The sequence below is a fragment of the Chlamydotis macqueenii genome, chromosome 3, assembly GCF_036417535.1.
Source record: "Chlamydotis macqueenii isolate bChlMac1 chromosome 3, bChlMac1.mat, whole genome shotgun sequence".
NCBI classification, from domain to species: domain Eukaryota; kingdom Metazoa; phylum Chordata; class Aves; order Otidiformes; family Otididae; genus Chlamydotis; species Chlamydotis macqueenii.
This window is the reverse complement of record NC_141558.1, coordinates 77,918,136-77,938,181: the sequence shown is the minus strand read 5'-3', so window position 1 is coordinate 77,938,181 and position 20,046 is coordinate 77,918,136. Positions and strand designations below refer to the sequence as shown.

The 20,046-nt window shown below is 37.7% G+C and overlaps 1 protein-coding gene across 2 annotated transcripts in view; it reads right to left on the bottom strand.

The window, feature by feature from the left end:
* The window catches only part of LPGAT1 (lysophosphatidylglycerol acyltransferase 1), a 60,454-nt gene that overhangs the window by 8,396 nt on the left and 32,012 nt on the right, over nucleotides 1-20,046 (bottom strand). For both annotated transcript variants that reach the window (XM_086745803.1, XM_086745804.1), the window contains exons 5-7: nucleotides 18,458-18,553; nucleotides 14,746-15,019; nucleotides 5,839-5,965 (exon numbers count right to left, since the gene is read on the bottom strand). In XM_086745803.1, the coding sequence (XP_086601929.1) occupies nucleotides 5,839-5,965; nucleotides 14,746-15,019; nucleotides 18,458-18,553 (497 nt within the window). The remainder of the gene's footprint in view (nucleotides 1-5,838; nucleotides 5,966-14,745; nucleotides 15,020-18,457; nucleotides 18,554-20,046) is intronic.

Genomic DNA, 20,046 nt, shown 5'->3' with positions numbered 1-20,046 from the left:
TGTTCCTGGTGTGGCAAACAAGGGATTTAATAGCACTAGATAAGATAACTTGACCAGAAAATTCAAGTGGAATGGAAATACCTCCTCCTTTCATTTCTCAGCAAGGGAACAGCTGCTTTGCTATCATCATAGAGAGGTGAGGAGGGAGCTAAACTTAAGGGCAGTGCCACCACAGGCTGTACCTTGAGAAGTTAAAAGTCATGGTGGAAGTAAAGATGTACTCCGATAGGAATCTGCAATGCAGTCTCAGTAATGAAGCAGTATCTTCTAGCTAGAGGTTACCTATCTGCAGTTGTGAGGTGACAATGGCCATGGGACACTCCACATAGCTGACTGAGGGACAGCAACTTTCTTAAATCACTAATGTCATCTGTGTCCCAAACCAGAATGTATTAGTATAAATGACAGTCCAGAAAAGAAAAAAGGATTTTTTTTTTTTTTTAAAAAAGGAGATGTTACTGCCAGACATGGTGGCATATGTAAGAAATTGCAGAGACTTACCTACTGATACGCCATTTCTTGAAGGATATCAAATAAGTTTCAGAAATACATCATTTTCAGAAATATTTTTTCTAAGTAGTCTTTATTGCAGAAATAACCTCTGATTCTTTATCAAAATTCTAAAGTTCCACCTTTAAGAACTAATTGCCATTCATCATCTGTCCTACCCTGAATTTAAAGTTCTTTATTACACCCTACTCTTTCTAAATCATACTATTATTTGCTGTTTCAATGACTCTTTAAATAAACTCAGCACGATGGAGGTTGTTGGTAGATCTCAGGCATGACCAAAAATAAGTTACTTGCATAAAAAAGTGTATTAAAATATATTGCTGAACTGGATGTCCTTCACGGACTTTTCTGCAAAATTCATTCAGCAACCACAATGTATTCCATCTTATTTATAGCCAGGAGTCTAGTTATTTCAATAAATCTGTATAAATGTAGACACAAAAAAAGAACTTCCTCAGTAATTGAAAGCTTCTTTCAACAGCAGCACAGTACAAAAACTGGTATGAGAAAGAAAGGTGACATAGTACTCATCCGCATTATGGCACGAAGACAGCTGAGTTAGCTGGAAGGAGTGTGGCACTTTCATGCAGCACAAGTGCAGGTATCCTCTGCGGTGGAGGCAACCACGGCTGGCTCTGCCTTCAGAGCCTCTACACCGCAATCACTATCACACAGTGCAAAAGCAGGGTATGGTCATACAAGGACATGACCCTCCAAAAAAAAAAAAAAAAACAAACCAAAAAAACCCAACAAAAAACAAACCAAAAAAACAAACAAAAAACAAACCACCCCAAAAAACCCCCCACCAAACCTCAAAACAAACAAACAAAACCCCCCAAAATACAAAAAAAACCACCCAGCGCCATGCCATTCTTGACTGAAGGGAACAAACTTCATATCCAGGGTTTTTCTTCGAATTTTAACTCTTGGGTTTTTTCCCCAGTGCTGTGATACATTACTTGCTCAACTCAGGACTATTCTGAAAGGGGAAAAGCATGTTTAAGTCCCTATTCTCCTTTCATGTAGTAGATCTGGTAAAAACTATTGTTTACTTTTTCTAAAGGGGCTTTTTTTTTTTGTTATAACTCAGTTAAAAGAAATGATAGATGACAAACTAGTGCGCTAGGGCACACAGATTCATGCAGAACTTTCTCTCTTCCCAGTTATTTAAAAATTACCCTTAAAATTTATTTCAAATGTAACCTCCCAAGACATCCCAAATTATAAACAATGAGCAAAATTTTCTTGTACTAAATGAAGGAAAACGAGGGAATAACAACAACAACAAACAATGATATACATTTCATGAAAATTTCCAGAGGACATCTATGTCAAATGCAGAAAAACAGAAACAGCTCTGACATTTTCCAGCTTTGGAAGACATTTCTGACATTTCCATCTTTTTAGAGATGAAGCCCACTTTATCTTATGTTCTCCTTCACTGAGTTTGTTTCAAAGAGTTAAAGAAATGCACCCAATTTACAAGGGACATTTCAGGGCTCAGCACAGCACAGCCCTTTTCAAACCTCAGTCACCGATTTAATCCTTGCCTACACTATTAAAAAAAAAAAAAAAAAGAGTAGTTATTACCCAACTGTTATCAAAATTAAGAATCAATGAGGAATCACCTCACATGTGTGACCTGCAGAATAAGTGCCAGCACTCCCAGCTGACAACTCCAGATGCTCTAATGGCTCTGTTACAGCAATGTTTTGGTCTCCACATGGAAGATGAATTTAAAGAAGTAGTTTAAGTTTCCTGGTCAAGCCGTACAGCTACACAGGTCCGGTATATTATCCTCTGCCCTGTGGCTTGACCGCTCTCTGGAAGCCAGAAACCTGGCACAGAAACCTGGCAAAAAGGTAGCTCTGCATTGCCAAACAGAAGTGCCAGGGAGGAGAGGAAGGAGGCTGACACAGTAAGCATCAGCTGGCTGGTCACCAAGTGCAGCTGTTTGTAGCATGCACTCTTTAAGTAGAATAAAGGGTTTTGATGTCTTTCCATAGCTACTCCTGATTAAGGTCTGACACAGCAACAGACCTGAGCCATCACTGTATTTTCGGACAAGCAAGGACACGATCTAGGAGGCACGCAGGCAACGCTCCTGAGAGATTGTCTTCCACTGGCCATGCCGGTAATGTCGAAATGAGCTCTAAGAAATTAGTGTCTAATGAAATTAACTAATCAAAAGAAACTGAAGCCCCACTGGGCTTCAATTACTGAGCTTCCTAATCCTGGAGAAGGTTCAATAAAATGATAGCAGAGCTGTAGGGTTTCTTTAACATCAGAAACCCTCTGGGAGAGAACAGTTGTTCCCTACTCTTCCCTGTCCGCTACCCCCAGTTTCTCAGGCACATACTCCATTTTCACAGGTTCTCAGTGGTACCAACAACTCTGTTCAAATCATCAATACATGATGTAAAGTTGTCAAAGCTCTGAAAGTGCCCATCACATTACAGCATTCTGCTAAAAAATAACCCCTAATGAGCAAAGTCAGGTGATCTGATGGAAAAAAAATAATTTAAAAAAATCAGTTGCTGTAATGCCCTGAAGGGAATCCAACAGGAAAACTTCTGCATAAGCAATAGAAAAGGATGATGCAACATGAATGAATTAATGTACACATGCTGTTCAGTCGCTCTCTGCTAATCCTGCCATGCATAAATACAACTTTTAGCTTAAACAAAAAAATATTTTTAAAGCCATCAAAAATATCTAAAAATAAATTTTATTGTTAAAAAAAAAAGATGGTGAAAATTCACTGTATCCATTTGAAACTACAGCTCTATTTCCAGATACATTGAAAGGTCTTAGCATATCACAGCTAGACGATATGCTAAAACTGGAAAAAAGGACACAAACATGGTAGGATTTCTTTTGGTATAGAACTATTCTGGATAGTCAAAGAGAAGAGTTACAGAAGGACCTGACAATAGTTGCAGAAGAAATTAAATATCAGTAAATGCAAGGCAATGAACACTGGGGAAGGAAAAAAAAAAAAAAAAAAAAAACCACCAGCAGCTATGCGTGCACTGCCAGTCTCTAGATTAGCTCTTGTTACTCTGGTAAGCAATCCTGAAATCACTGTGGGCAATTCAGGATGTCAGTCATCTCACAAACTAGTTATAGCAGAACCAGAAAAGGCGCAGACAGAAGTAACAAGATAATCAGGGAAAGGCTTTTGCATAAGGAGACACCACATAGATGAAGACTCAGCCAGCCAGGAGGGCAGCTAAGGCAGAACATGAGAAAGCTCTGTAAAATCATGGGTCATGGAGAGCATCACTGAGGGATAATACATCCACTACTGGCAGGACACAGGAAAGAAGGTGCACCCACTGAAGGCATCAGGGGGAGAACTTAACACAAGGAGAAAAAAACAAACAAACAAACAAACAAAAACGGAAGTGTTCCCAGCTGTCACCCTCAAGAACACTTACATGTTGCATCATGGGAAATCATATAAGTCTAAGTCTAAGCAGATTAAAAATGGTATTAGACAAGTTCATGAAGACTAACTCCTTCAGCATCTATCAAAAGACCAACCCAGATGTGATGCCTGCTCAGAACATATTACAGCCACTGTGTGTTTATGCACAGAGGGATCACGCAGGGGCTGCCTTCCCGTACCTTTGCTGTTACTGCCCGCTGTCAGAGCCAGGGTACTTTGTTAAATGCGTCTTTAAGAATTGCTACCTTGCACCCAACTAAAGTCGTGACAGTCCAGAGGACACGTGCCTAAACTTGAAGTGCCAATTTAGGAATTACCAGGACTGGAAAGTTAGCCAAAGCTCCAGTTAAAACCAAGACACTCAGTTCTCATTTTAGAGGCATTACATCCACCCTTCAGCCTTCAGAGACATGCCACTGCATTAGTTTCCATTTGTGGCATACTTCAAATGTTTTAACAGGGTCAGCCATAACAACTAGAGGTTACTTAAAAACAAACAAACAAGAATTCAAAAAGAAAGGCTCACGCCTATCTACTACACCAGTGATTTAGACCCTCTGGAAGAAGACAACAAATCCAACACCCAACAATAAACAATTTCTAATATTTTCTCTTAGAATTTTACTACTACAAGAACTGTAACATTAAAGTTCTATGCAAGGAAGGTTACATCATCTTCATGGTTGTGCTCAAAAATAGGTTTTGAATATGCGTATTTAGAAGCAGGAAGTTAATTCAACTTAAGATAACTTTATTTTTTAAAGGAAGTATTTTTGGAAATACTCTTAGGTAAAATTCTAAATACATTCAACTTCCAATTATCCCAGAGATCTGAGAGAGTACTAAGGTGACCTGAATAAAACACAATAGATATTATGACATCTTATATAAATTGGGGTGTAACTATGTTCACCTTCGGAAAAACTTGAAGGCACATTTCTATAAAAAGCAGGGACAGATTTAAACACGGCTGTGGAAAGGAACTCCAGTGAGCAGCCTGTACTCTGCATCACACAACACTAACACAGCAGTGATGCTGGAGAAGGTCATTCCCAGTTAAACTGTGACCCAGGGGATCCACACAAGGATATCTGAAAGCTTACTGTAAAAGTCTAAAGGCTCCTCAAACCAGCAAAAGGGAATTAAGACAAAATAATGCAATTTTGGGATAAAACATGATCAACTTGTTTGGTATAGGAAGAATGTTAAAGTATTTCTGGGGATTTCAGACTTGCAATTAACTGCAAACCAAAAGCAAAATGCAACTTCTCTCTCCATTAGTTTAAGTCTTGAGACAAAGAACTGCTGTGAAGAAAACTTTTAGTAGCATCTCATCCTAGGTGTCAATGAGATTTGCTATATTTTCAGAGTGTTGCTCTGCTGAACTATTAAGAGTATGCTTTGAGTGAAAAAGGTGACCTTTCTTTGTCAGAAAGTTAAAATCAGGAAACCTGTTACTTAATAACACAGTGATTTTTCATTTATTTTCTTTATTAAAAAAAAAATAAAAATAATAAAAAAAATCAAGTTAGGTTTACCAGCATCTTAAGATTAAAGTGGAAAAGATGACCTAGCCATCAAATATATTCCCTATAACTACATTCAGCCACAGAACATCAGTCAAAAACTTAAACGTGCTAAGATATGGAATGGTCACTGAACTTTTCAAAAGAAAACCGTGTCATGTTTAGATAATATGAGTTGCCCACCTGTATGACACACATTAAAAAAAAAAAAAAAAAAAAAAAAAGAAAAAAAAGAAAAAAAGACACTGCTACTGATTTCCCATATCCTGAAACATGATGTTACTAATTTGTGAATATTTGTTTTTTAATATTCTAGTTCAAAGTAAGAGTAGAAGGTTTATTTCCTACCTGTAATGTACATGTGTAACCGTTGGTTGTCGGTAGCCAAGAATCCAAGTTTGGATATCTAAAGGTTCACCTTTGGGATATGCAATGGTTGTATCTATCACCCACTGGAGGCCTTTTGCTTTGCTCTCTAGGAACAAAAAGAAACGTGGTATTAAAAGTAATTAGAAAGTGCATGTCACTTATTTGATAGTTATTCCATTTTCTCTTACTTCAGGTATGAGGGACAAATAAGACAAGACAGCCCAAAATCAAATCCAGATTTCACTACATAGCACAGAAACACTCTTACAGACTTCAGCTAGATCAAGATTTTACTTACGCTGTTATTTCTGTTGCTCTTACATATTATGGTACACAGAATCAAACAAGTTCACTCACTTGTATGAGTGAGTCACATATGGGTATGAGTATAGTCACATAACACGTCGGCCCAGAAGTTGCTTCCCCCCATTCGCCAAAAAGGAAAACTTCAAAAATAAGAGTCCAAATTTCTTGCTCTGCATTTTAAGCAAATTTATAACTGAGCCTTTGTAAGAGCTCACAGTTTCGGCTCACGGATGAAACAACATCAAGGTTCTTAAGAATCTGAGTAACGAGACAAAGAGGAAATACTCTACTTTGTGTATTCAAGACAAGAAAACAATGAATATAAGACAGTCAGTTTTCGCAATGGAGAGGAGACTGCATCCACGAGGTCCCAGAAAGACTGATATGAATACATGTTCATATGCTGTTCAGTGTATTTAGAAACTGAAAAAGGGATCAAAGGAGGCGAAAATAGTTGCTATGAAGATTATTCAGGAGAGTCAAATTTAAATCTCAATATAGGTTATTACCAGCAATATTCAAGGTCAGATATTAACCTAGCCATGAACTCTCTTTGGCATGTCTTCAATTCACAGGTTTGCAAAGAGGGAGAGCAGCAGATCTGGAAAGCAAACCACGAAGGAGGGGCACATTGCCAAGATGCTACTTTGAGTTTAGCTTGCCAATTTTATATCTCTTCTGCGGGAACTGGATCTGCCTTGCTTCTGAGGCCATGTTATGTTTGAGCTAGTATAGTAATATGCTTACTTAACGCTTAACACACTAGCATAGTAATATGCTTACATTATACCCAGCAATATCTTAAAGCATTTAAAAAGTTGACTATTAAAACCAGCCACCTGTTGGCAGAAGTATGTAAGAGGTGTTAGGTCTTAGTACAAAGTACAAGACCTTTCAAGCCTGCCACTGAGACAGCTACGAGAGAAACACGATAGAGGTTGACAAAACCACTGCCGGCATGAAGAAGGTGCACAGGGATAAGCTGTTCACCATCTTTCTCAATACAAGAATAGACATGTTAAAAATGAAGCCAAAAGGAAAAGTTTTCAAAGTAAGCAGAGAAAAATGACTCTTCAGAGGGGAATAAAACTGTAGGGAACCCCTTGCCAAAGGATGTCAAAGATGCCAAGAGCTGGGTTCAAGAGGAAACTGGACAAGTACATGGACAAATCTGTCAGAGGGTTAAACAAACAGGCAGAAACCCCCTTCTGGCTTGGGAAACCTACCACACTGGAAACAGTCAGAAACTAGGAGAGTACGCAGAAGTATGATGCACGTTTGTGGTGTTCACACTCTTCCTCTGATATCCACTTGGAGTCATGGACAAGATGTTGGGCTAGACAGATGTTTGGTCTTGCCCAGAAGCACCACTCAAACTTTACAGAACAGCTATCACACACATGAAGGAATCTGCAACACAGTCTGAGGTGCACTCTAAAAGCCACAGTCACTAACACCAACTTGAATATACATGCAAGGACTGACTTACGAGTTTCTACCTGCATTTAATTTAATTTGCATTTACTTTAATTAAGTGTGAGAAGACAATTACAGCAACGTTATCACATATATCTATCAATTATTTTAACAAGCAGCTAGTGTTTTCATGGTGTCTACTCAACAATGGAGTTGTACTGCTTCGTTGCATATACACATACACTACCTGAATACCTAGAGAGTATTTCTTAATATTTAGGTTATGAGTTATTAGTAGCATGCAACATGCTATTCCAGAATTTGACTAAGTGCAAAGCTACACAGGTCAAGCTGAAACATCCAGTGTCACCTTCTGGAAACACATTATTTTAAAGCCCTGACAAACACGTGAAATGAGAACACGAGGTCCCATTAGGGGCTCCAGGCTTGCCAGTATAATGACAGAGTGCTTGTCAAGTCTCTCAAGAAAAGCACTAACTACGGAGTCTCTCATTTTAAAAGTAGCAATGTATTAGGAAAAAACTCAATATGAAATTAACAGTAAATCCACAGAAGTATTCATTTAGAAATGGATTTCAGAACAAAGCCATTCAATTTATTATTTGCCCAGATGTAAAGCAAGAATGGATAAAGACAAGTAAATTGTCTAAGTGAGTAAGCAACAAAGACCATTAATTGCAATTTTTTAAGTGCCAGAAGAATACAGGCACATTATCTTATTATTTACAGTAAGATAATTTATTAAATATTTAGCTAGCGTTTAAAACTGTTCTTTCAGTGGATAATGGTTCCAACTTCATTATGGGAAGACTCCTGAAATTCTCTTCTGTGCTGATTTCCTACCCTCTGCTTTTGTGGAGCACAGCTGTTGCACGGATTCCTCAGACCAGCCCCAACCTCACCTCCAGCCCCTTCCAGGACAGAACAGGGAAAAAAACCTGCCTCTGACAGCCCACCAGGAATCTCAAGTTAAAAAAAAAAAAATAAAAAAAATTTTGAAGGTAACTTCAGCCTCCATAGATCCTCCTTTAGAGCAAGCAGGACTTTGTGCAGCTACCTCCATGCACAATTACCAAATCAGCCACAGACATACTTTGGCATGCTGTGCTTTAAAATAAGCCTTACATGATGATCCAAGATCTCACACTGCCAAAAAAGCCTCAGTCAATAAGGATTTTAGAAAATTAATTTTGAAATTAATCTCACTGTCCTTTTTTGGAGGGTTATACTGTGCTGTGCCCTGCCCATGAGCGTCTTTATTTTAAAGCCACAAGGCTCTAACAGATCTTGAAACTGCAGAAGAAACAGACAACCACACACAAAACAAATGGATAGGACCTCAGAATGCCCCAGGATGCTGCTTCCAGGCCTAAGCAGACCTTTGAACAAGAATAAACTCTATTATTTTTCAAATGGAGCACACTAACAGGAACTCAGAACAGAAAGACTTCTGCATTAGTTATAATATGGTGTGAAGCTCGGGTCTGACATTTGTAGCTAAAAAAGGGGATTTGAGTATATACCTCTAAGAATTCCTCTTGCCAGGTTTGGCTTGACCAACACAGCCACAGATGTTTCTGACAGCCAACTCCTTCTGAACGTCTACCCACCATTAAAAGATTCTCATCCTTAATTTCTAGTACCTGCTGAAAGACTGAGCAGTCTGGCTGCCAGAGACTTCAGCAGAAGAAACTGCAGAGGCCAAATTTAAGATGATCTCTTCAAGGACTAGTTTTTCTTTTGGGGTGTCAGTCTGCGTGCCACTTTCAACATAGAGAGAGGATTTGGACTTCTCAAATTCTCTCAAAATGTTAGCAGTCTGATTCTTTTAAAATAGTACATGAATGTTCAAAAGAGGCCTGCAGACATCTGTCCTACAGAGCTGCAATCAAACCATGTAGTAATGATGTACCTTAGTATGAATGGTACATACTTCCCTTATGAGGGCTAAGACAAGACTAAATAATCACATATAACAATAGCCTTCTGGCCTAGACCAAAAAAAAACAAAAAAACAAAAAAACAACCAAAAATAACAGTTTCCTAATTTCTCATTTGTTTTTTCTTTTTTTTTAAATCACCAGCAGAGGCAAATCTTTGTAACTATTTTCTTCCTTGTTTTTGTTCCAGCTGAGGATTCAGTGATGGCAAGTTCCTTCACATTTAATTATGAAACAACTTACCACTACTGTCTTCAGTGCTCTATAATCCTCTATAGTCCTCTCACAGTAGATACTCGACTGTCTACAATCACAAATTTATTGTGGTTCAGAGCTTCTCTTCGTCCCCTCTATGTCCTCCCTAGGGTTACTCTCAACCTAATGCTAAAATTCAGATTTGACTACATGCGAGACTCTTCAAACCTGTCAGCAGACTGTCAGAGGAAAAAAGCAAGTTATAAAGACAGGTTTCAGCAGGAAACCTCGCCTCCAGCCAAACTCTGGATAGTGTGATACTGCTGGATTGCATCTGGAGTGGAAAAGAATGTAGCAGCCAGGCGTGAACCTAAGGACCACAGCTTCCACTTGAAAAAGAAATTATTTGCTAGCATTGACTAGTATTCAGGTGTGGTCTCTTGAACATTTACATCACTCTAAATGCAGCCAAAAGAGGCTGTTGCCTCCCCCTGCACAGCAATGTGTTGTTGTCATTTGCCGCTTGTCCCCTGCTTGTCCTCATGTGATCAACTGGATCACCGACCTTAAAATTAACTCTTTTCCCAAAGACTCGCTGTCAGACTGAACATCTTATTATCTCAAGATCTCTCTGCAACCAATTGCCTGGAACAAAACAAAAAGCCACTTTTCCAGGATTTAAAAAAAAAAAAAAAAAAAAAAAAAAGCCTTCCCACATGTTAGTCAAGTCACATTCCTCATAGAACATCGAATCAAAAAGTTTTATTTAAAAAAAATAAATTATGGAGTCCAGTGTCCAGCTCTGCAGAAGGGAAAACTGAATTTATCTGAGGAAAAAAATATCAGAAATAGATGTACTGTGTTGCATTTGAAAACAGTAAGATAATATTTCAGTATGGCTCTAACTGAGCTCATAGTAACCTCTTATCAGACAAGAATTGTTGCATAGTAAAATACAGCAGAATTAAAAAAAAAACCAAAACATACTAGCACAAGGTTGATCAAAAATAAGACCTGGAATGCATATCTTCAGTGAACAATTGCGCCAAACTCATTTGAATTGCCAGCTTTTAGCACTTAGAACATTTTGCTAGTTCTAAAACCTCACAGGAAGATCAATTCTTATTAACTGAAGAAATATTCTATTTGCAACTGTATCAGAGACTAAGCATTCTATTCAGAAATAAACAAACAAAATCAAACCATAAAATACCCCGCCACACACACTGGTCCCTACAGGGTTAAGGTGATGATAACTACGCATCAAGTATTTTATGCTGCCCAGACTTCTATTCTGCACTAAAACTTTCTCCTGGAACACAGTGCTGGCAGCAGCGCTCTGTCTGGAGGGCGCAGCACATCTGCCCAGAGGGATGCTTTCATCACACACCAGAATTAACTTATAACATCTTTTCAGGGAGAGACACCACTTAACTACTTCGGACTTTAAAGCATTCAAGCCATCACATCATAGTACTACACCTTTCCTAGATGTTTTTCCATCCTTCTATTTATTTAGAAATAAAATTTTACCATTTTGTTAAAATTAAGTGTTTCAAAAGGCAGCAAAACCAACTGTTTCAGTCATTTAATTTAGTATTTACCAGCAGTAGGTTAAATTTCACCCTGATGAAGGCTAGTGCTTCAGACATTAAATAGGGAAGTCGGCTTGGAAAATTGTTAGTAGGAGAAAATTAAGAAAATATAGGCTGCTTGCCTTGGAAAAGCAACCAATAAAGAACTGATCAGTGTAAGTACAAGAATAATCAAACAGTATTGATTGTCTAGCTCAGGAATATTTGTTCTTCCTGTCACTTTACAGAGGAAGAATCAGGTAATTGTAAATGTGGAAAATTTGTAACTGGTACAAAAAATAAACTGAAAAGGGACTGGATATTAAGAATACTAATATCATAATTAAGTCTAATGAAATTTTGAGGAGGCTATTGAACCTCATACTTCACAGCATAAACCTACCTCTACCAAAGGGATGGCAGAAATGAGATTAGAGACCTTACAGAAGGATAGATAATGTAGCATTTAGCTGTTACACAATTCTGGAACTACTATTTGAAAGTCACACCTTTAGTAACATTTGATGTACAAAAGCAAGCTAGTGGGTTGAGGAGCAGGGGGGTGACATGATATAACAACTGTATGCAACTCTACCAAATTAGGGTGCAGCGTAAAGGTATATTAAGAATGAACCATCTTTTACTATAGTTGCTTTTCTCATCTTTTCTTCTTTCACCCAGTATTATATACCACTCCAGTTGAGAAAGTAGAGTAGCACAAAATCTACAATGATATAAAAGCTACAAGGATCACTTTAAATGAATTAAGTACTAATAAAATTACAGCACTAAAAAACACAGCAACTGTGTATCATTACTCATAATAACACCAGGAAACTCAACTGGAAAGGGACAATTCTTTATGAGGAAGAGTTACTCTTAATCTGTAAACCAACTTAACTAAAATCGGCTAGGACAGGGAAGTGAACCTCCACCATTATCAGTAAAGCTTGGCAGTAACAAAGAGATTGAGAGAATGATAAATAATGGAGAAGAAAGTTTATTATAGTAAGCTGAGTAACTTGGTAACCCAGGACACCAGGAACATTGTTAAATAAGACAGCACAGAGCACAAGAAGAAGTGGTGCAGAGGAAAAATGTTTTCAGTGAACCATGAAGTTCAAGTCTGATACTACTGAGATGTAAGCCACTTCCCAAGCAAAGAAGCAGAGTAATAATGTACAAGAAGTTTATATGCAAATCTCTGTGTAAGGCACTGGCAAAACCTTTACTGTATATACCACACCTAGTTCTACCACCCACAACTCAGCGATGGTAACCCAAAGAGGATACAGGCAAGTTTGATTTCACTGAGCCAGGTTTTTTCATGTGGTTAAAAAAACTGAAAGATAAAGGAGATAAAAAGTAAAGATGATCAGTAACTTGGTTAAGCTTCTAACTTTATAATATAACTTTCTCAATTTAGATAATTGTATTTCATTCAACTGAACAAACATTCTTCAAAAATCTCCTGAAGTGGCAAGAGTACAGTAAAAACATTTGGAAGGCAGAAGATTAGAGGAAGAGTCTTTTATACAAGATGCAGATCAAGAATTACCTTTCATACATTTCTGAAAGTGAAGTTTTACCATGCTAGAAACATTTTTGTGAGCTTAGGAGGTGACTTAAAACATCTCAGCTTCACATGTATCAAACATTACTCTTTCCTAGCACATACAATTTTCTCTCACCTCTCTTTTTCACCCCTTTTATTATGTTTTCATGTCTGTTACTCTAAAAGAAAGATAGCTAAAACCACACTTTTTTTTCTTATTGTTGCCCACTTATCTTTCCTTCTGTCTTTTGAGTAGGATGGACAGATATGGTTCCATTGTACTTCTGAGATAATTTCTTTATTTTAGTACCCACTTAGGACAACTACTATTATCAAATGCTCATTTCTCCGGAGTCTTGAATCATGCTGCTCAAAAAAAAAAAAAAAAAAAAAAAAAAAAAAAAAGCCAGGTTTGATGTTCAGCTAAGCTGATAGCAATCTAAGAGTATGAAAACAAAGAACTGGTATTCGATAAGTGCTTTTGGTTCCCTTCCAGAACCAGAAGGCCTGTAGTTCACTTGGGAAACTTTGTACTTTCTGTACCTTCTTGCCTTTGAGATGGGAAGAAATAGATCAGAAATAGGCCAAACTTTTCTCCTTAAACAAAAAAAAAAAAAAAAAAAACAAAACCCCACAACTTTTAACAAGGACTAAGGTATTACATTTCTCTCTTTTAAACCTAAAATCTTCTAAGATAACAAGGCCTTTCTTCAGCCTTTCTTTTCTGAATGTAGCCTGACAGGAAATATTCTGATGCATTCCACAGCTTGATTTTTCAGTTCATTTAAAATCTTCCCTCCACTCCTGCAAGAACATAGTCTCCATTCATTTCCTATGTAGACAAGATTAACTTCAAAACTAAAAATCTGGAAGCAATTTCTGTAAGAGGCTTCCTGCTAAACCTAAAATTTGAACTTCAGCACAGAGAAAACCCAAAGTAATCTGCATATGTGGCTTCATTAGTAGGGATCTTTGGTTCAAAACTGCTAAATGATTATAATAATTTGGCTATGGAAATACCAGCACCATGCTTCAATAAGAAACCATCACAAACCACCAATCCATTGTTTCTATAATAAGTAACAGAAATCCACAGCTAGGTTAAGTAAGATCTAATCCCACTCTCTGAATGTGCCAAGAAGTTAATTTTAAAAATTGAGAGACTAAAAGCACCAAATCCCGTAACTACAGGCATTACTTATATCCCAGCTATACTCTCCCCTACACCCCAGGCATCCCAGAACAATAATGCTGCAGGAATATTCTTATTCCCTCATAACTTTTCTAACATAAGACAGCCAAAACAATGCTTCAAATCTAGTAATCAGTTATAGTTAACTCCAGCAACAAAGGCGACAGTAACCATAAAAATCTGTAGAGAATAAAAGAACTTGAACTCAACAGAAAATAGTTCAAGAAGAGGAAGGAAATATACTGGGTGCAAAGAAACTTTTAAAGCCAGGAATAAAAATGTGAACATAGTTTGCATATTTCAAAAATACTATTAACTGTAGTTCCATACTACCACAAACCAGTGCAAACCATCAGTCTTGCTGAAAGGCACAGCCCACCCTCTTGTCCACTCTGGGTGCTCATTCCAGTATCTGCTTTACCCATCATGTGTACCGAGACAAACATCCATGCAGCCACACTGTAAGCTACATTAAATTAAAACCAGAGTTTTCTTTTTTTGTGTGTGTCTCAACATAAACAAACTTAGTGGAACTAAAAGCAAATATGAAAGCATTTATATAAATATGACAGTGTATTATGGATGTATTTGACATTTAAAGAGGCCAATTCAACACAAAATGTTTGCTTAACTCAAGTCTTGGACATTCAGTTTGCTTTTTATCCATTAGAGTGAAGTGGTCTTTACCTTTTATCACAGCGTCTCCACCTGCTGGAGTTCCATTTTCCTGTGGCGCTACAAGTGTTTTCAGAATTACTTGTGTTGCCCCAAGTCTCGGCAGGGTGACATGTTTAAGAAATGGCAAATTGTTTTTCTTGGCAAATGCCTGGCTTGTTTCTCTCCTTTTTCTAAGAAAGCCACCCTCTGGAAATAAAACAATCCATTTCCGATTGCGGCTCCTGTAATATTTTTCTAGATGCTCCTTGAGTAACACAAGCTGCTGGTCACGGTGTGCTCTTCCCTGTAAGGATAAAACTTTACCTAAATAAAATGAATGCTTAAAAGATATAACATAAAGATAGCTAATTATTACATTTCTAAGATTTCTCTCTCTTTTCAGAGATACAAACAAGCCCGTAAGACAACACAGAACAACGTTCCCAGAGTACCCGCTGATTTAATGTCACTTTACAGAAAGGCTGAAAAAGCCCTCAAAATTGAGGGTGATGCTCCCTATTTGATGACTTCCCTGCAAGAGCTACATCCAGACTGTAAATGGGAATTTCACATAACAGGAGGATTTATTTACAGGATTCCCTAGTTGTTACTGGGTCCCAAGCTGAATTTGCTAATCCAAATTCTGCAAAGACAATCTAGGTGTCAAGCTATGATTTTGAGGTCCACATATCATCAGTAGTTTCTGCAAGCAAAACACTACCTTGCTAACTTATCATCTATCTATCTCTCCTTGCATCCTGTATTAGAATAGCAGAGGTACCAGAAGACATAGCCGGACCTCGAGACCAGGCTTGAGTTCAGTTACCACAGCAGAACCACAAATTCCTCCCAAACCTGCGCTGCTTGAATGTTCAGTCTCAACCAAAATCAGCACACTGATGGGAACACTTATTGTTTGAGAGGGGGAAAGAAAAAAAACCAACCAACCAACCACTGGGCTGTGGTATTTGCAGGTTTTCTTCCTTTAGGAGGAACTGTTGAGTAGGAAATGATTTCATTTGTGTGAACTTAAAGAAAGCCTACAACACCTAGCTAACAAGATGTTGTACGACACCAGCTTCTAGTTTGCTAATCAGCTGTATATAGGATATAGCCAGGTGACAACTAAACCTGAAGGACCAAGGGGAGGAGCAAACAAACCAACAAACAACCCCCAACCCTCATTCATTTCTCCTCTGTGATGTATGAGCACAATTTTTTCTACTTAAGACAGTAAGATCTGTCCTTAATTACTGCAGAAATATCTTTGTATCTTCAACATCAATCTCTTCCCACTTCCACACACAGCAAGAGCAAGCTACCTGAGTTTTCACAGGAATTAATTTACATCAATTATTGGTTTTGAGTGCTCCAAAGTTACTTTGCTTAATCACTCAAAAGACACAATAGTCCAAAATTTAAGCTTCCCTCAGCAAAGGTGATTTTAATTCTCTGAAATGTCAACAAAACTGCTGCAAACCTTCCACTCTTTGGTGGTGGGTTGTTTGGTTTTTTTTGCCAGGGAAGAGAGAAAGGGTGAGGTTGAGTGGAAGACAACATGAAACAGTATTTTACTGAAGACAAGATTTGTGAAAGCGTCTCAACTAGAATTTGAAATCTCATGATTGCAATTACTTCCAACTTACCTCATGAAAGGAAAAGGAAAAGCTCTGCCTGCTCACGTTAATGCAATTAAAGAGTAACATAAAAGTTCCTCACTTAAAACAGTCCTTTCCCACCAGACCACAGGACTCCAGGACAGTTCAGCAGTTAAAAAAATAGGAGCGAACAATAAACTTTTCACACATTGGATACTAGAACTCTCTGAAACCTAAACAAACTTAACGAATACGACTGGTGGATAAATTGCCATTTAGCAAATACCGTGAGGTTTAAGATGCTGCTGCAATATAGAAAAATCTACTGGACTAATGGGAAAGAGAGGAGTGTTTAAAAGCAACCAAGACTAATGGGATACTGAAGAGTCCTAAAGATAAAACGCAATTAACATACTGTCTATAAAGAAGTAAATGTAAGACATAAAGAAGCAGAAGCAGCTCCTTAATACAACGGATTCTTGAGGACCATGGCTAACTGATCACCATCACAGGGCACAGGCTCAGCCTTCTTTTTAGAGCAAAGAAAACAGGTAGCAGCAGACTGCTGGCAAATTCTTTAGGATCCCATGCACTTTGCATCACCAATATGGCAGGTTACTGACAGTCTCTGTTTCCAGTAAACTTTTCAATAGGAGGCAAGAAAAACATTAATCAACTTCCAGCAGACCTCAAAAGCATTCCTAAAACTGCCACTGGTGCTACTCACGAAAATGAGGCTAATGTACATTTTTAACAAATAGGATGTATTGTACTCATGATCAAATTATGTTATTTTACAGGAAAAAAAATTGAAGCATTTGCTCATCCAAATATTACTAGGGCCTTTCTACAGTTAGGCAAGGAATCGTTACTCACTCACCTTAAGTGTTTTTGCTACACCCAAAGGCTAACTAACAGCCAAGAAACATTTTGTTTTCAATTACTTTACATTTAGACTCATGATTACATCATTTTATTTGTGACGTTGCATATCTCAGTCACTTCACAAAAATGAGGAAAAGCCTTAGTTTTTGCAGGTCAGTAATGGTTTGTTTAGTAACTGGAACTGCACCACATTCAGAAATTACAATTAACAAGCTGACAGCCATGTGTACCTCAAAATGTTTATCTTGTGAATTTTAACTACTGAAATAGACTTAAAATTTACAAAGTGTCAAACCCTGTTCCTTTCCATACTCTCATAGTACACAGTTGCCTATCTCTAGAGATCTTTATTTTATTATTTAATTTTGCCTGAGGTTTTCTAACCATGCCTCTAGTATTAGTGAGAAACCCCACTTTAGCTGTGTATAGCTGTGATTAAATATTTCTTCATTTCATTTGTAGTAAATCAGCTTCTCCTTCTCTGTAAAGTGAAAATTCACTAATTCTCTCTGGCTGCCCATACTTTTTAAGTCCAGACAAATAAAAATAAGGAGAGGAAAGAAATGTGTATGCTGGATGTCACAGTTCACATAACTGGCAGCAGGTTCACACTTACCATTGTACTTCTAAGTTTCTACTTTTAGAGTGCTGTTTGATCAACGGCTACCAAACAACAACAACAACAACAAATTCTAAGAAATATTCTGAGGTTTTCACTCCTTAACATTTGAGATGCTGGGCTCAGCACACATTCTTTCCCGATGCTTAAATAATAATTAACCTTCAAGAATCAATTAATTACTATTTATGCCATTAGGTCCATCGCCACCTTAAACTGGTCTAGTACCAAGTCACCACCAAAAGGGATGGTCCTGCCTTTCCTTATCTGAAACTCCGACAGTCAGAACATGACCTAACCAGACTCACGGCACAGCTTCAAGGTCACCAACAAGAGAGGGAACAACAAAGGGCAGTCAGAAGCAGAGAGATAAAAAGGAATGCCCACATACTTTGCTTGTACACCTCTCTCATAAAAGGCTTCCATCATAATTGCGTTCTGCAAACATTAGTGTCTAGGCAAATAATAAAAGAAACTTGGAAAAAAAGCAGTTTCAGAACAAAGCTCTACCCAAATACACACATTACAGCACAGTTATTTCATCCTGCAAACTATCCAAGAGGTAATAAGTAAGTCCCATAACACCACAATGTTCCAAATAAAAGCAGAAGCCAAAGTACTACTACGTATTTCTATTTACCTGTCTTATAAAGAAGTCTCCATGGATTAGAGACACAATGCCAAAGTTTGTATACTTAAAAATATGATCCATCAGCCACATCATCTGACGGACAACCTGAAAAGTTAAAAAAAAAAGTTTAGTAAATATCAGAGCGCAGAGAATTATGTATATACTGGTCAAATTCTTGTCACCCTCGCAACAGCAATAAAACTAGCAAATATATGGAATAAAGCCCCAAAGTATAAAGCAGCAGAGGTGCTACACTTCTCCCTCAAAAGCAGGATTAAATAGACTGCCTTTTTGTAATATAATATACAGTTCTACACTATTAGCCAGATGCTAGAGTAATTTCTAGCCAGTCTTTTCACACATGTAAGGTAATGCTTCTTATTGACCTACCACCACAATTTTAAGCCAGTTGAAAACTGAAAATTTTCAGTGTTCATTAAAGTACACAAAACAATACAGATCTGTATTTGAAGTGTCCAATTGTTTTATGTCTACTACAACAACATGTTTCCTTATTTTTTTTTTTTACTTTGTGATTTTGGGGATGAGATCACCTTGTTCTCATGCTTCTGATGTGCACACGATCACTCTATCTTTGAACCGCAGCATTCACTGAGACCTATGTACAGCCCACATGACATTACTGATTTCTCTCATGGCAGAGCAGCCACATGCATCACTGAGAATTTCATTAAGTCATGGTCCTTGTCCTGCCCAAGAAGCACAGGAGAAGGCAAAAATAGAGGTTGACTCATTAGATTCACTTTGACCATCACTTCCTACAGGACAGTGAAGGCAGATACTGTATCTATTCAGTCTTTTGAGATTTAACATCGAAGAATTACTTCAGAAGAGGTATATAACAGAAAGGAAAGGCTGCATCTCTCACAAGGTCTTTCCCCTCTATAGCTCCTACAAGTAGATTTTGAGAGGGGTATAAATTGGCTCTCTAAAATCCAGTGTCTCTTACACGCTCTCAATCATACACGAGGCTAGCAGCCTTTACTCTTCCCTATAAGGCCACGGACCAAGACTGATTCAACTGCATTGAAACTTAAAGTCATATAACATAGTACTCTTCCATTTATCGCTATCAAAAAAGCATATGGAGAATCATGACATTTCTCTGGTAGTCAGAAGATCATTTTTTGAATCTTAAACAGGCACCTTCTGCTTGACATCTTTCAGTTGTTCAAGATACATAATTTGAGACAAAGACAGAAAGTAGTCTAAGAAACAAAGATTTCCTTTAGAAAATACAATGTATTATTCACGTATTAGTTGATTACATCTATTGCTTAAGTGTACTCTGCTTTTCTTTCCAAAAACCAGAAGCTTGCACAGTAACTGAAATACTCGGTATCCAATTCCATGCCTTCAACAATATTCCTAACAAAATAGTTAGATACAGTAAAGATTGAGGCTTTTACTTGTTTTCCTATCTTCAGATATCTATGTGGAATTTGTAGAAAGAAGCAGATCATATTTCATGCAGGAATTCTGTTTTGTAAAAGCAACTTGTATCTAGAATTGCATGTATCAGTAAGTCTTTCTTCCAAAGAAATCTAATTATCTCTTGGAGTGCTATGATTACCTAT